Here is a 15,282-nt window from a genome sequence, read left to right as displayed (position 1 = left end):
TCCTACCCAGGGGATTTGTTTATTTTAAGAGCTCCTAGTCCCTTTTAAGAACTCCTGCGCATACAGACGCCGCTTGCTGCCTTCATGTTTCATAATACATGCTTACCCTTAAGAAAAGAAAAAAAAGGCATGCATTGGGACTTGTGCAAGTATTTAGCATGAAGTTAATTTAATTACAGAGCTGTGTGTAATTAGACTGACAGTATTGGGGAAGGTAGTAGCTGGCGTGATGTCTGTGCTGCCCTCCCTGCTAAGGTTTTGTATTTTCAAAACGTACATTACATTGGGAGTGTGTTCTTTTTAATAGTGTCATGTAAATAGTTATATTTTTCACTTGAGATCAACTTTTGTTTCCCAATGCATACCATCATTTGATGGCACAAATTATTGTTAAATTGTGATTCATAATGTGCGCTACTTAAGTTAAAAAGCTCTATCTTTTTGGTCTGCTTAGCTTATTCTAAGATTAGTATCTGTCTTCTGCCCCGCAACCTAAAGCTTTAAAATGGTTATTTTCCCTATAGTGTTCGTCTGTAAAATAGCAAGAAAAAGCTCTTTTGCAATATCAAAGGAATGTTAATGCTTTTGGCAAAATATTAATTTTCAACCAGTACAGTTCGTTTCATATTGCATTGTAAAATAATGACGTTATTGAAGTTATGAAGCAGTCATTTCCAAATCCCATATGGGAAACCCAGTTTAAAATCTGTACGTGGTCCGTACGATCAAAACAGAAAACCAGGTTATATAAGAGCACACAGCGATTGCACAATACAAGCTGAATCAAAAACCTTTTGATTTTAAAAATAAATAGAATAATCATTACCGGACTGATGTAAGGGTGCCGTGCTAGGCTTTGCAGAGCACCGACCCTGGGTACCCTGCGATGTTTAGAGGAAATAATCTCTTCCCTGGTAAACGTAAATGTTCAAAAACATATTTCCCAGTTGATTTATGAACCATAAGGTGCGATTTAAAAATGAATCAGAAATTTGGTTAAAAAATATAACGCTGCCATACGGACAGCATGGGACACAGCAAAGGAGATGGAGAGCCTTTCTTGTGAACCTTGCTGGTTGTTCTGAAACCATTTCATGTCAGTGGATATATAGAACACATTCTTCTCCTACTTGTTTGTTGAAGTGGCAAAACATATTGTAAACGAGATGGGTCTTCCTGAAACTCGGTATACTTGTAGGGACTGAGCTGAACCAGGGAATGGAAGTTGTTTTGCAAACGGGGACCCCACTTTTTGTTGTTCTCCTTGCTACTAGTTCCTACCCAATAGGAAATGGGGATCCCCGTTTGTGTCTTGTTTCACTGTTTCTGAGGTCCCACAGTTTGTGTGCTTAGTCCTGCTGAACCCCCTCTTCTCCGCAGGGATCCCCAACGTGCTTGATAACTGCGCCAAGGTACCGAACCCCATGCAGACCGACCGGGATGGGGATGGGGTGGGAGATGCCTGCGACAGCTGCCCCGAAATCAGCAACCCAACCCAGGTGAGAGCGGCTCAGCACCCCTCTAAACACCTCCAGGCTTCTTAGTAAAGACTGTTATAAGCACAGGCTTACAAGTGACGGGCAAAAATGCAATGTTTCCTGTGGGAGATGTTTTACCTTTAGTGGAACTGCCACAGGGTGTGTATATTTGCACTACATTTTATGGTTCTGCTTTGCATCCGTTTTTGTATTTTGTGTGTATCCATCATTCCATTCACATCATGTGACAATGTGACCTCTGTTCCACTCTCTGTGGAAATGTAGGCGGGGCTGGCAGAATTGAAAGGTCACATTATCACATGATGTGAATGGATGAGGAGGGGGGGGTAGGGGGTAGGTCGGCCAGGGTGTCCTCGGCTCACCGCTCACCAGCGATCCCTGCAGGCTGGCCGGGTGCCTGAGGGCTTGCCTGTAAGCTGCCCAGAGCTGCGTTGTCCTCCCGACGCTGTAGCTCTGAGGTGGAGCTGAGCCTAAAATAATAAAAATGGCTATTTCAAATTGGGAGAAGAAGGGTAAAAACCAATTGGCGACTGCTAAATTTAAGAAATATTTTTTTTTTTTAATTGCTAAGGAGGAATGTTGTCTCTTTCAGACGGACGTGGACAATGATCTCGTGGGTGACATGTGCGACACCAACCAGGACCTGTGAGTAACAGCCAGCAGCAAGAGGCAATACAGAGTCCTCTGCACAGAACCCACAATCAGCTTGCAGCCTGTGTGAGAGTCAGGCAGAGATTACACCACCCTCAATGATAAATTAACTCGCTTAAGCAACTCAAGGTGGAGATGAAAAAGTGATATTTGACATTACAGAAGCACCCATCAAATTTTGGTAACCTTCAATAGAGAATCACAAAAGGTATGAAATTTTAGACAGTTGATCGGCACCCATCAAATTTTACTACCTTCAATAAAGAACATTATCAAAGTCTGATAAATTTTAGCTATCTATCAATTAGCAGACCTAGAACAATTACCAAAATAGTGCATTTTACATTTTTACAACAGTTTCACAACAGGATTGGGTACATATGAGAACTATTATTTATTTATTTATTTATTTATTTATTTATTTATTATGATTACTATTATTACAGATATTTGCCTGGTGTGAGCTCCCATATTCTTTGTGATGTTGATGTTAGTTTGAAAATAAGTAATGTTAATTATATTGCATTATTTTAGTTCTGCTATATAATTTAGAATCTTTTTAAAGTACTCTCTAGATGGGGGTTCCCGAGTGGCACATCCAGTAAAGGCGCTCCGTGTGGAGTGCAGGATGCGCCCTATAGCCTGGAGATCGCGGGTTCAAATCCAGGCTATGTCACTGCCGACCGTGACCGGGGGTTCCTAGGGGGCGGCGCCGCCCGGGTAGGGAGGGATTAGGTCGGCAGGGTAATCCACGGTTCACCGCGCACCAGCGACCCCTGTGGCCGATAGGGCGCCTGCGGTTCTGCAGTGGAGCCATTCAGATCTTTGTTGTCCTCTGGCACTATAAGTCTGGTGGTTTCGCTGTGATGATAATAAAATCAATTGCTAGTGGGCAATGATAACACCCCTTCACAAATGGGAGTACCGTAGTCCTTGGAATTTAAGATCAAATTTTTCACCCTCAATTTGAGATTTTTTTTTCTAAAAATCTAATAAATCTGCATTTACAAAGATACAACCTCATATGGAGTCAGTTTGCAGCCGTCTATCACACAGAGCATTACAGTTATGTGCTGCTTCTCATTTCCAGTCGGGATTACTCACACCTGTTTTTCTCCAAGTTTTTGAACTGTGGTATTGCTTGGCATGTCGAAAAATGCAGGGATCTGATCAGCATTTCCGATCTGTCCAAGCTTCTTTTTGAATTCCTGTGTAGTATGACTCTTCTTTGAAAATGGCTGCCTGTATGTCATGGATGATTCGAGATCGGACAGTGACGTCTTTGTTCGTCTTTTCTCGGCAGTCAGTCACGTTGTACATGTTTTGTGGACTCGGATAGTCACGTCTTGGCGATTTTTTAATATCACTGTACTGTGCTCGAATTTAAGACGCAGGCTATTTTTGAGAAGCAAAAAATTGATAGTGTGTCTTAAATTCTAAAAAATACGGTAGTCCTTCTTTAGTGAGCCAGTAAAACAGCAATAATATATTTCAGTTTCAAAGTCTTTAATTATAATAATACCGGTTAAGCTGTAAAGGAAACTAGAACAGCTTGAGCCAACATGGCTGACGCAGGGCCGCAGTTTCATACCTGTCTGCTCCGCTCCGCAGTGATGGAGACGGACACCAGGACACGAGGGATAACTGCCCAGAGATTCCAAACAGCTCCCAGCTGGACTCGGATAATGACGGCATCGGAGACGACTGCGACGATGACGATGACAACGACGGAATTCCGGACTTCGGAACGCAGGGACCGGACAACTGTCGCCTCATTCACAATCCCAACCAGAAGGACACCGACGGTACAGTGAGCATGGAATAAACTCTCGACTCAGCCATTCCCATGGTTGTACGGTGTTGGTGGTGTCTGTGAGAATGACTGACTGACTGACTCTCTCCTCTCTCTCTCTCTCTCTTTCTAGGTAATGGTGTTGGTGATGTCTGTGAGAATGACTTTGACAATGACACAGTGATGGATGTGTACGATGTGTGTCCTGAAAGCGCCGAGGTTACCCTGACAGATTTCAGAGCCTATCAGACAGTGGTGCTGGACCCCGAGGGTGATGCCCAGATCGATCCCAATTGGGTGGTTCTCAACCAGGTCTGTGTTTCCATGACAACCGGCCTCCGTCTGGTTAACTTCAATAATAATTATTATTAATATTATTATTATTTATTTCTTAGCAGACGCCCTTATCCAGGGCGACTTACAATCGTAAACAAAAATACATTTCAAGAATCACAGTACAAGTATTAATACAATTAAGAGCAAGATAAAATACAATGACTTCGGTTCTAGCAAGTACAAGTATATGACAAAACACGATTCAATAACGGAGCAGATAACAGTGTCAGTGATAGTTACATCAGGATATAATTAAATACAAAACTACAGATTAAATAACACTTGTGACAGATTACAGTACTCTAAAGAACAGGAATAAATGCAGTAAAATAGGGAGCAGATAAGAGCAAGTAAAGTGCATTTAAGGAAGAGTGATAAAGTGTCCAGAGGGAAAAGAGGAGTTCTACAGGTGCTGTCTGAAGAGGTGAGTCTTGAGGAGGCGCCGGAAGGTGGTCAGGGACTGGGCAGTCCTTACATCTGTAGGAAGGTCATTCCACCACTGCGGGGCGAGGGTGGAGAAGGAGCGGGCTCTGGAGGCAGGGGAGCGTAGAGGAGGTAGAGCCAGTCTTCTAGTGCAGGAGGAGCGGAGAGGTCGAGTGGGGGTGTAGGGAGAGATGAGGGTCTGGAGGTAGCTGGGTGCAGTCTGGTCAAGGCATCTGTGGGCGAGTACAAGAGTCTTGAACTGGATGCGAGCGGTGATCGGGAGCCAGTGGAGTGAGCGGAGCAGTGGAGTTAATAATAATAATAATAATAATGCAAAACAAAAAGTATCTCCCCTATGTATCATTCATGTTATTAGGTTTCTAATTCTGTTTCCGCTTGGTTCACAGCAATATCTACTGAAGAGCATTACAAGACAGATAGTGCCACACAAGGGCTTTTTGCATCATCAATGTGAAAGTGAGAGAATGTGAAATTTGATGAGCAGTCTCGCCTTCTATACCTGTGTGAGCTTCTTTGCTGACAGTTGTGGTGTGATGGGCTGGCTGAGTTAATTGCTGCTGCTAACGAGATGCGAGATGCGGATTATTTCCGTCTGATGTTTTTTTTTCATTACAGGGAAGCTAAAAATCAAATTAGCCTCTTACCTTTAGTCTCACATTGATGATGTATAAAGCCCATGTGGGAACCTAGGTAGAAGCATCTTGTAATGGGCTTGAGTAGATTTTACTGTGAAACTAGTGTAGTCATGTTTTAAAATGAAAACACATTTTCCTAAAATGTATTTTTGGATTTTCTAGGGAATGGAAATTGTTCAGACTATGAACAGTGACCCTGGACTGGCCGTAGGTAAATGCTTTACATTTCAAAGCCTCTTTTCAAGCATTTTTATAGGCGTGGTGCAGTATTAACATTATGAAGCGTGGTACAGTATTAACATTATGAAGCATGGTACAGTATTAACATTATGAAGCATGGTGCAGTATTAACATTATGAAGCATGGTACAGTATTAACATTATGAAGCATGGTACAGTATTAACATTATGAAGCATGGTACAGTATTAACATTATGAAGCATGGTGCAGTATTAACATTATGAAGCATGGTACAGTATTAACATTATGAAGCATGGTGCAGTATCAACATTATGAAGCATGGTGCAGTATTAACATTATGAAGCATGGTACAGTATCAACATTATGAAGCGTGGTGCAGTATTAACATTATGAAGCATGGTACAGTATTAACATTATGAAGCGTGGTGCAGTATTAACATTATGAAGCATGGTGCAGTATTAACATTATGAAGCATGGTACAGTATCAACATTATGAAGCGTGGTGCAGTATTAACATTATGAAGCGTGGTGCAGTATTAACATTGTTATAGGGGTCTCGGATAGTTCCATACATCTCTGCCATGCACATCCATTCATTATAGGGGTCTCGGATAGTTCCATACATCTCTGCCATGCACATCCATTCATTATAGGGGTCTCGGATAGTTCCATACATCTCTGCCATGCACATCCATTCATTATAGGGGTCTCGGATAGTTCCATACATCTCTGCCATGCACATCCATTCATTATAGGGGTCTTGGATAGTTCCATACATCTCTGCCATGCACATCCATTCATTATAGGGGTCTTGGATAGTTCCATACATCTCTGCCATGCACATCCATTCATTATAGGGGCCTCGGATGTGCAGTTTTGAAAGAAACTACCCTAGGTTAAATACACCTCTGTCTGCAAGCCATGCTTTTATACTGTCTGCACGTCCTGGATCATCTGGAGGGGGAATTTGTCCCCACCCTTTTAGTGGCTTCTTTCCTATCATTAACCAGTCAGCTGCTTCCCCTATTGACTGACACCGTTTCAGCCAGTAACATGACCCAGAAGAGAGTGCAGGGGTTGACCAAGGAAATTAAGCAGTAAAGAGACTTCCTGCAAGGCAAGGCAAGCTAACTGAGATCTTTCTTTAAGCCAGCGTAGTACAAGATGTCGGTTTTAAAATGAAAATACTACAACATGTGCTTCTTTCAAAACTGCACATTTGAGACCTATGTAGCTAAAATGGGTAAGGTTTCGGGAATTATTTTGTACAATTACTGTAATAAATTCGATGGCAAGCGTTTCAACTAGAAGTCTTTTTCAATGTGGATTTGTCATTGAACCGATTGAGTTTCTTGTCATTTCGAAAGGGTTTGTGTGTACAGCAGGGCATGGAAGCCTCTGACCTGCACTTTTGATTTCCCAGGGTACACTGCGTTCAACGGCGTGGATTTCGAGGGCACCTTCCACGTGAATACGGTGACTGACGATGACTACGCAGGCTTCATTTTCGGCTACCAGGACAGCTCCAGCTTCTACGTGGTGATGTGGAAGCAGACAGAGCAGACATACTGGCAGTCTGTACCCTTCAGAGCCGTGGCTGAGCCGGGGCTGCAGCTCAAGGTCTGGACCCTGCTGGGGCTGCGATAGGAGTGTAGCCATGAACCAGGATATAATACATCATGTAATATAATATAATAAGTGTGGGCTTGTATCGCAATACATACATGATTTTGTGTATGGTACTATAAGGAAACTAATTCATTTGATGTTTGTAAAGAGTGCACACAATATCAGTTGCTATGTTCGTAAGTTTCCAGTTATTGATTCCACTAGTCAAATGTTACACCATATAGCTTAAACATTTAAAGTTAGACACAACAAATGTGGCACCTAGTTATAAACAGAAATAATGATCATTTACCTGATGTTCTGGGAGATACGGAGATGGTCTGTCATTAGGAGAGGATTCAGGTAGCTTATCTCGCTCTCATTAATGAGTGCCTGTCTTTTATATCTTACCTAACTGCGTGTGTGTGAAGCTGAACTTTGTGAACTCTGCTTACACTCTGCTTTCCTAACAATATCTATTCATTTCTTGGTGTGAGTTACAATGTTGTTCCAGACACAGAACACACACAAGGTCCAATGTACCCCAGTTTATCGATTCCTTGTTCCTGTGTCCGGGTCTGTAAAACATCCTCCTGCAACTGCAGCTGAGCTTCAGTGCTATTTGTTCAGCTTTCATTGATCCATACAGGACTGATTCTCCTGTCTCCTCTCCTTTCCTCTCCGCTCCCCTCTCTCTCTCTCTCTCCAGGCAGTGAAATCGAAGACAGGCCCAGGAGAGTTCCTCCGAAATGCCCTCTGGAACACGGGACACACTGCGGACGAGGTCCGCCTGCTCTGGAAAGACCCTCGAAACGTGGGCTGGCAGGACCAGACCTCCTACCGCTGGCAGCTCAGCCATCGACCGCAAGTCGGCTACATCCGGTAAGCTCGGGAGAGAGGAGCGCTTGGCTGTCCTGGGCTGCGGTCACCAGGACTGGCTGAGTGCGAGTTCTCTAAAATAAGCAGTCATGGCCAATATGCAGACTGCGACCCACTGATGGATCGTGGGGCAAATCTAAACAAGCATCCACACATACTGTAAGCATACAAGAGTTTTGGGAGCTGGTTGCATATAGAGAGTCCCTGACCTAAGAATGCATACATTAAGGGTGGCAGTGTGGAGTAGTGGTTAGGGCTCTGGACTCTTGATCGGAGGGTCATGGGTTCAATCCCAGGTGGGGGACATTGCTGCTGTACCCTTGAGCAAGGTACTTTACCTAGATTGCTCCAGCAAAAACCCAACTGTATAAATGGGTAATTGTATGTAAAAATAATGTGATATCTTGTAACAAGTGTAAGTTGCCCTGGATAAGGGTGTCTGCTAAGAAATAAATAATAATAAATACCGATGGTTCTATACTGTATGCAGGCTGTGTGGTCCAGTGGTTAAAGAGAAGGACTTGACACCAGAAGGTTCCCGGTTCAAATCCTGGATCTGCCACTGACTCACTGTGTGCGACCCTGAGCAAGTCACTTAGCCTTTTTATAATTTTGTTTTTGGAGAATGCAAAAGGGAACACGTTTGTCTAGTTGACTGTGACGTTCTTTTCATTTTAATTATTTAAATAGCTTTCCTGACTTCCTTTTCCTCAAATGAAACACTCTAGTAAGTTTTTCCATTTTATTTGAAGAAGTATTTTTGGCCGCTGCTTCCTTACCGTATCAGCCACCACTGGCTTACCACCCGATAATAATACATGATTGAAAAGGTTCACCTTCTTGTCCTCTTGTTCACTTCATTGCTGGTGTCTCGCAGTACCACTGAGTCATAGTAAACATTTGCATTTTAAAACATGCATCTGGTACTACACGAAGTTCTCAGTTTGCTTGCCTTGTCTGTTACTGCTTCACTTCCTTGGTCACCACAGCAGTGTATTCTGGGTCATGCTACTGGCTGAAAGCATGTCAGTCAATAGGGGAAGCAGCTGATTGGTAGATATTGCTGCGAACCTTGCTGAACTTTTTAAACACGTTTTAAGGATGTGATGAAAAACAAGAACTGGAAACGAAGTACCAGAAGCAGGTGAGAAGACTCTCTTGCTGCAGTACCTCAATGTGCTCGCTAGATGGCAGTGTGTAACAGCCAGTGGAAGTGAACGAGAGGGGGTCTTTTCAAAACTCTACAGTGACTTCAAAAAGAGTCCGGGCCCCAACCGGGCATTGTCCTGGTCGCCATGACAACCTAAATCCTTGGCTGGAATGTTTCGGCTCAGCGACTTCATTCAAATGGTGATAAGGCTGCCTGGAAACGGGGTGGGGGGTCCCTGAAATGAGGGGGAGGGGGGAGAAGGTCATTTTAAAAGTGAACAGGAGCATGTGACCCTTTCAGGCAAACTGCTCATTATCCACAGCTAGTGCTGGGACAAATAGTCAAACAGACACTGCTTGAAATGTGATGCAAACATGACCATTCTTTCATATAATATTGAAATGACCAATGACCAGTGCAATGAGGTCTGGAATCAATTCCACCCATTCTACTGCACAGAGAGTTTAAAGAGTGAGTTGCAGGGTTCTTGAAAATACAGCGTTGCATGTCCCCAGGTGTTGCTACAACTGTTTAAATAACGTACCTGTCATTTTTCTTTTCATTGTTAACATCCTGACAACTTTTTACACTTCTAACTTTAAAATCTGTTTCAAAAGTCTTTTAAAAATGGCTGCTCTAGTGCACTGGGGTTTGAGATCTGTCCTTTAAATCACTGCAGGAAGAGCGATTTTAAAAAAGTGGACCACATCATGGATCGTTATTGCTGTGTTACCTGTTTGACAATGTGGGCAATAATCCAGACCCTATCAGAGCACTAGAGCAGACATTTTGAAAAGAGCTTTGAAACAGACTTTAAAGTTATAAGTGTAAAAAGTTGTCAGGATGGAAAAGAAAAATTACAGGTACGTTACTTAAACAGTTGTAGTAACACGTGGGGATGTGTAACGCTGTATTTAAACAGGTGTCGTAACACTATTTTTCAGAACCTGTCTACTTTCTCTTTAATCTTCTTTGATAGGGATGGCGTGTCTGGGGTATTTTACTGTAATATGGTTTGAATTATACTTTTGTTTTCCAGTTCGTTCAGAATGAAAGAATATTCAAATACTTGTTTAAATTCTGAAATAAAAATGTTAACACGAAAAAACTATTTTCATAGTTTTATGGTGATTGAAGTTTTTTTGGATATGTATAATTGATAGATATTACCACTTAATATTATTGACAGAATATCTGTAGTTTTATTTATTACAATATAGTTATGTATTCAACTGAACATCCAAAAATATATTATTTTGACCAATATTAACAGAAATCAAATTAATATTTAAACACATTTTATCCAGCGTAATAATTATCAATTTAAGGTAGACAAGTGTTTTGGTTGGTGCCTACATCAGTGTGATTGAAACTAGAAGAAATTGAGTCAAACAGACAAACGTTTGGGCTCTAGTGCCTTGATATTCTATTACTGCCCCTTTTATCTTTTTCTGATGTTTGCAATCATTCAGAGTGGTTCTTATTGCAAATAATTAAATACTCTGTTTTCTTTCATTCTTTTCTGTGTTGGAGTGCTTTGACCGAATTCAGGAGCAGCTCTTCAGTTCATGTTGCTGCCATAGGCTGGATTAGTCTTTAAAGAAGAGACAGTGCCATCTAGTGTACAGCTGTACAAAAATAAACTAGATTTTTTTTGTATCTGTGGCGCTGTCTTTTCAATGAAGACACTGGCTGATCTAGCCTTGGTTTCACTATGGCATGATGATTTATAATGATATATGATTGCAAACAGTATAAAAACTTTCAAAATGCAGTTTAAAGCTATTTTATGCCAAATTTGCTAAAACAAACAATTGTGCGTCTCTGTGAATTTGTCAGGTTATTTGTGTATGTGTTTCCATGGTTGCTGGAGGTATTGTGTGTGTGTGTGTGTGTATATATATATATATATATATATATATATATATATATATATATATATATATATATATATATATATAAATTATTGAAATATGCTTTTCCATGTTTACAAGAGCAGCTTTGTCAAAACGATCTCGAATGATTGTTTCATACGTTTAAAACTTGTTCTGAATTTGAATTGGAGAGACGTAGAAAAAAGAGAGGCAATTAGCATATTGGCAACTTTCCTACATTTTTTGACCCTTTTCCCTTCCCTGAAATGGAATGAGATCATCGTTTGAGGGGAGAGAGCGAGAGGAGGGGGGCTAATCTGGGATGCTTTGCCCTGTACTTTAGCCTGAAGTGTCTTTAGAATACGCACAAAGACTAAACAGATTTTATTTAGTTCTAAAAAAAAATATATATATATTTCTTTTCCAAGTAACAAATCACAATGGAGTTTACAGTTAAAAGCAAAATCACATCACCTTTTCTGTGTGTCCCTGTACAGTATAGAAGCCTCTACATTGATTTTTAATGAACACTTTTGTTATCAGTGCCTTGCATATTTAGCTCAAAACTTGCTTAGAACCTTCTTTAGCACAAGTTACTGAGAGTATCCAGAGGTGTGTGGAGGCTGTCTGTCTGTCTGTCTGTCTGTATTTACAAACATGATTTCGCTTCTGATGCTGACACTGTACTGTGTTGGCGTACCAGTTTGTTTACATTCCCGAAGGTAGCTGCAGCCGCATCCCCGCAGCAGTAGGGGTTCAATAAGTCCACTCTGTCTGAGGAAGCAAAACAATTCTGGAAAACACAAGCTTTGTAGCTTCTAAACATTTTATAAGAAAGCCCTGTGAAGCTCAACATGATCCGTTTGGCAAAACAAATTTATTAAAACAAAATGCCTGTTCAGTTGTAGATGGCTTATTTTCAAGCCTCAATTGAACACGCATTAATCAACATGGGTGTTCCCTTATAACAATTCACCAAACTAATTTAGCATTTTCCCTTTGCTTTTCCCATGGTTTTAATATGCACATATTATAACCAACTCCCCAGTAATGTTGTTGAGGCTGACACTCTGGGATCCTTCAAGAAGCTGCTTGATGAGATTCTGGGATCAATAAGCTACTAACAACCAAACGAGCAAGATGGGCCGAATGGCCTCCTCTCGTTTGTAAACTTTCTTATGTTCTTATATACCAGAATTTACCATACCTCTCTGTGCTTCACCATGCTTTCACTATGCTTTACTACTCTTATGTTTTTTGGGGGTGATCGTTGAGTATTTGTGGCTGTTAAGAGCAGAGAGTGGGAGAGGGAGGAGGGGAGAGAATTGAATAGAAAGGGAAAGTGATTTGGAGGAGGGGGGTGGGATTTCCTGGCAAATCCTGCTTCAGAATGTTCCTTCAGCATTGTGAATGGCTTGCGCTTTTATTGCAAGTAGGGTAAGCTAGTATAGTCTCTCTTGCTATTCTCCACTCAGAAATATCCCAGCAGCGGCTCAGCTCCTGCACTTGTAACCCTCGAGATGCTTTGGAATTATCAATGTAGATTTGCACTACAGTGTCCTGAGTGAAAACGTGTGTCGCTATCAAAGTAAATACCTACATCTGAAATATGTTGTAGCAAATACGTGTTTTCATTATTATTATTTATTTCTTAGCAGACTCCCTTATCCAGGACGACTTACAATTGTTACAAGATATCACATTATACATTATATAGATATCACATTATTTATTACATACAATTACCCATTTTCACAGTTGGGTTTTTACTGGAGCAATCTAGGTAAAGTACCTTGCTCAAGGGTACAGCAGCAGTGTCCTCCACCTGGGATTGAACCCACGACCCTCCGGTCAAGAGTCCAGAGCACTAACCACTACTCCACACTGCTGTCATGATATCTGGTATGAGGTTATGGCTTGCAAACAGATTTCTTCAAGTGCGCACAAGATTTATGGAATTCTCTTGTTCGATCAATCATTTTAACAGCAGGAATTAGACCATCACCTGTTCACTTGCAGTATTTTAAATAGTCTAATGTTTGCTGCACAGGAAGTTTCAAAAGCGTTGTCAGTGTACTGGTTGAGGCTCCTAACGCTGTGTTTCATTGGCAGGATGAAGCTGTATGAAGGCTCGGGATTGGTTGCAGACTCTGGCGTTGTCATAGATACCACAATGCGAGGGGGCCGACTCGGGGTCTTCTGTTTCTCTCAGGAAAACATTATCTGGTCCAACCTGCGATATCGCTGCAATGGTAAGAGGCTGTCAAAGCAATACTGCCCACTGAGGAAACTGCACTGCTTCATTGTGAATGACCACATATTACTGATGGGCTTAGTAACTTATAGACCTTGGCACATTTAAGCTAGAACTTCAAGGCACATGGAGTGTACAAAGAGCAAATGGTGTGGATAGAATCAGAGATAGAGTCAACATTTATATAGTTTATCTCAAAGTTCCCTCATGTTTACGTTTTTCAGTCAGCTGCTGTGCTGTCAATGAGAACCTTTGTGACATTGTTTCTTCTGTTTTGATGTATTGGAAAAGGTTTTGTATGGAAGTAGCTGTGCAGTTTGTAAAAGAAACCAACAATATCAAATGTATATGAGTTTTGTGAACTGAGTGTAATATATTTAACCACTATAAATTCTGTGGTCTCTAAAAAGTTTCTGCCCAGAGTAAGATAAGCAAGGCAGTTGTTGCATTGAATTCCGTGTCTTGGCAGCTATAACTGAAGAATTCCATTACCAAACTCTTACTATTTCATTTGATAAATTCCCAATAACTAACTGAGATTTGCTTTAATTCAGACACAATCCCTGAAGACTTTGCGCCACAGAGACAGCAGTTCCAGCAGAATTACCAACTCTGAGAGAGGAAGTCGACACAAAACCAGAAACACAAAGACTTTCTAGTGAAACCGTCATTGTCATTGGAAACCAACAAAACTCCCTGCCAGGCTACACGTGTGTGTGTGTGTGTGTGTGTGTGTGTGTGTGTGTGTGTGTGTGTGTCTGCGAGAGTGGGGTGCATTGAACCATAGGGAGTGATCGAGTCACTTAGCAGGGCAAAGCTCCCATCACAAAAGAGGTTAATGCGTTGTACTGTTAACCTGTTAAACGTTCATAAAAGCAACTACCCTGATCATTTACCTCCCTTTTAAACCATGTTCGGTCTACTACTACAGCACACAGAGCTAATGCAATAATTTAAGTAAATCTGAGCTAATATGTATTGCCATCACTTCAGATCTTTTCCTCTATGGAAGAGACTGTGTATTTGATTTTTAACAGTAGTGTTTCAATAGCATTTTTTTTTTTATCAATAAAACTGGCCCTTGCACTCTTTTCCACGTCCTGTTGATGGAACGCAGCTGACACACTGAAGTTGCTTCTGGGAGTTTGAGTCCTTGCAGGCAAAACGATTCATGACGTCTTAGTATTTTTGCAATTTTTTTTTTTTTTTAAATACAGTCAAACCCATTTACAGCGTACGTGGGATATAACGTACCCACCGATATAAAGAACCAGTATCATGGAACGAAATAAAATGGTATTAAATCCTGTTTAAATTCTCCTTTTAGTGCGTACTCTGATAGTACATACCTGTTATTACGCACGCAGTGGTCTGTGCTGCGCGGATTGTGTACTCTTAGGTCTACTTGCTGTTTGAACTTGACCTTGCTCTTTGTAATTTACGCAGTATTATCATGGCCAACTATCGTCAATTTCACTCAAGGACAGACTGTACATTGTTGGATAAATCTTAAAGTGTCGAAAGCAGTCAGAATTATGTTGTCAAAGAGCTCAAGTTTAAAACGCGGCAGTCGTCTCTAAGGCCCTGTCCACATTAGAGCAAAAAAAAATCGACAACCGCGTTAAAAAACGATTTACTTTGAAACCTAGTCCAAGACTGTAAAAGCGTCCAGATTGCCGTAATGAAACCGGGTTGGTTTAACCCGGCTGTTGTTGAAAAAACACTTAGGTGGATGACTGTATCCCTGAAACCACTGTGATGTATACACCTTCTTTACTTTCCACCCCTCGTAAATGTTGTTTATTTTAATTGAACACGGGAGCAGAATGGAGGAGATACGAGAAAGTACTCAAGGGGAATAATTCGTATGGGGAAAAATTGCCCACGCCGTAGTAAATGAATTAGATGAGCATTTACACAAAGGGAACATCTGGGGCGGATAAGGCGTTCTTTAATTTA

The 15,282-nt window shown here is 41.3% G+C and overlaps 1 protein-coding gene across 1 annotated transcript in view; it reads left to right on the top strand.

Annotated features, from left to right (window-relative positions):
* The window catches only part of LOC117970758 (thrombospondin-3a-like), a 30,901-nt gene extending 16,378 nt beyond the window's left edge, over positions 1-14,523 (top strand). The window contains exons 15-23 of the mRNA XM_059006027.1: positions 1,381-1,499; positions 2,092-2,144; positions 3,762-3,955; positions 4,076-4,254; positions 5,520-5,568; positions 6,982-7,178; positions 7,876-8,048; positions 13,182-13,321; positions 13,878-14,523. Coding sequence (XP_058862010.1) covers positions 1,381-1,499; positions 2,092-2,144; positions 3,762-3,955; positions 4,076-4,254; positions 5,520-5,568; positions 6,982-7,178; positions 7,876-8,048; positions 13,182-13,321; positions 13,878-13,939 — 1,166 coding nt within the window. The 3' untranslated portion in view covers positions 13,940-14,523. The remainder of the gene's footprint in view (positions 1-1,380; positions 1,500-2,091; positions 2,145-3,761; positions 3,956-4,075; positions 4,255-5,519; positions 5,569-6,981; positions 7,179-7,875; positions 8,049-13,181; positions 13,322-13,877) is intronic.
* Positions 14,524-15,282: the final 759 nt, after the last annotated feature.

This window comes from Acipenser ruthenus, chromosome 32 (assembly GCF_902713425.1).
Source record: "Acipenser ruthenus chromosome 32, fAciRut3.2 maternal haplotype, whole genome shotgun sequence".
Taxonomy (NCBI): domain Eukaryota; kingdom Metazoa; phylum Chordata; class Actinopteri; order Acipenseriformes; family Acipenseridae; genus Acipenser; species Acipenser ruthenus.
This window is presented reverse-complemented; position numbering and strand designations above follow the sequence as displayed.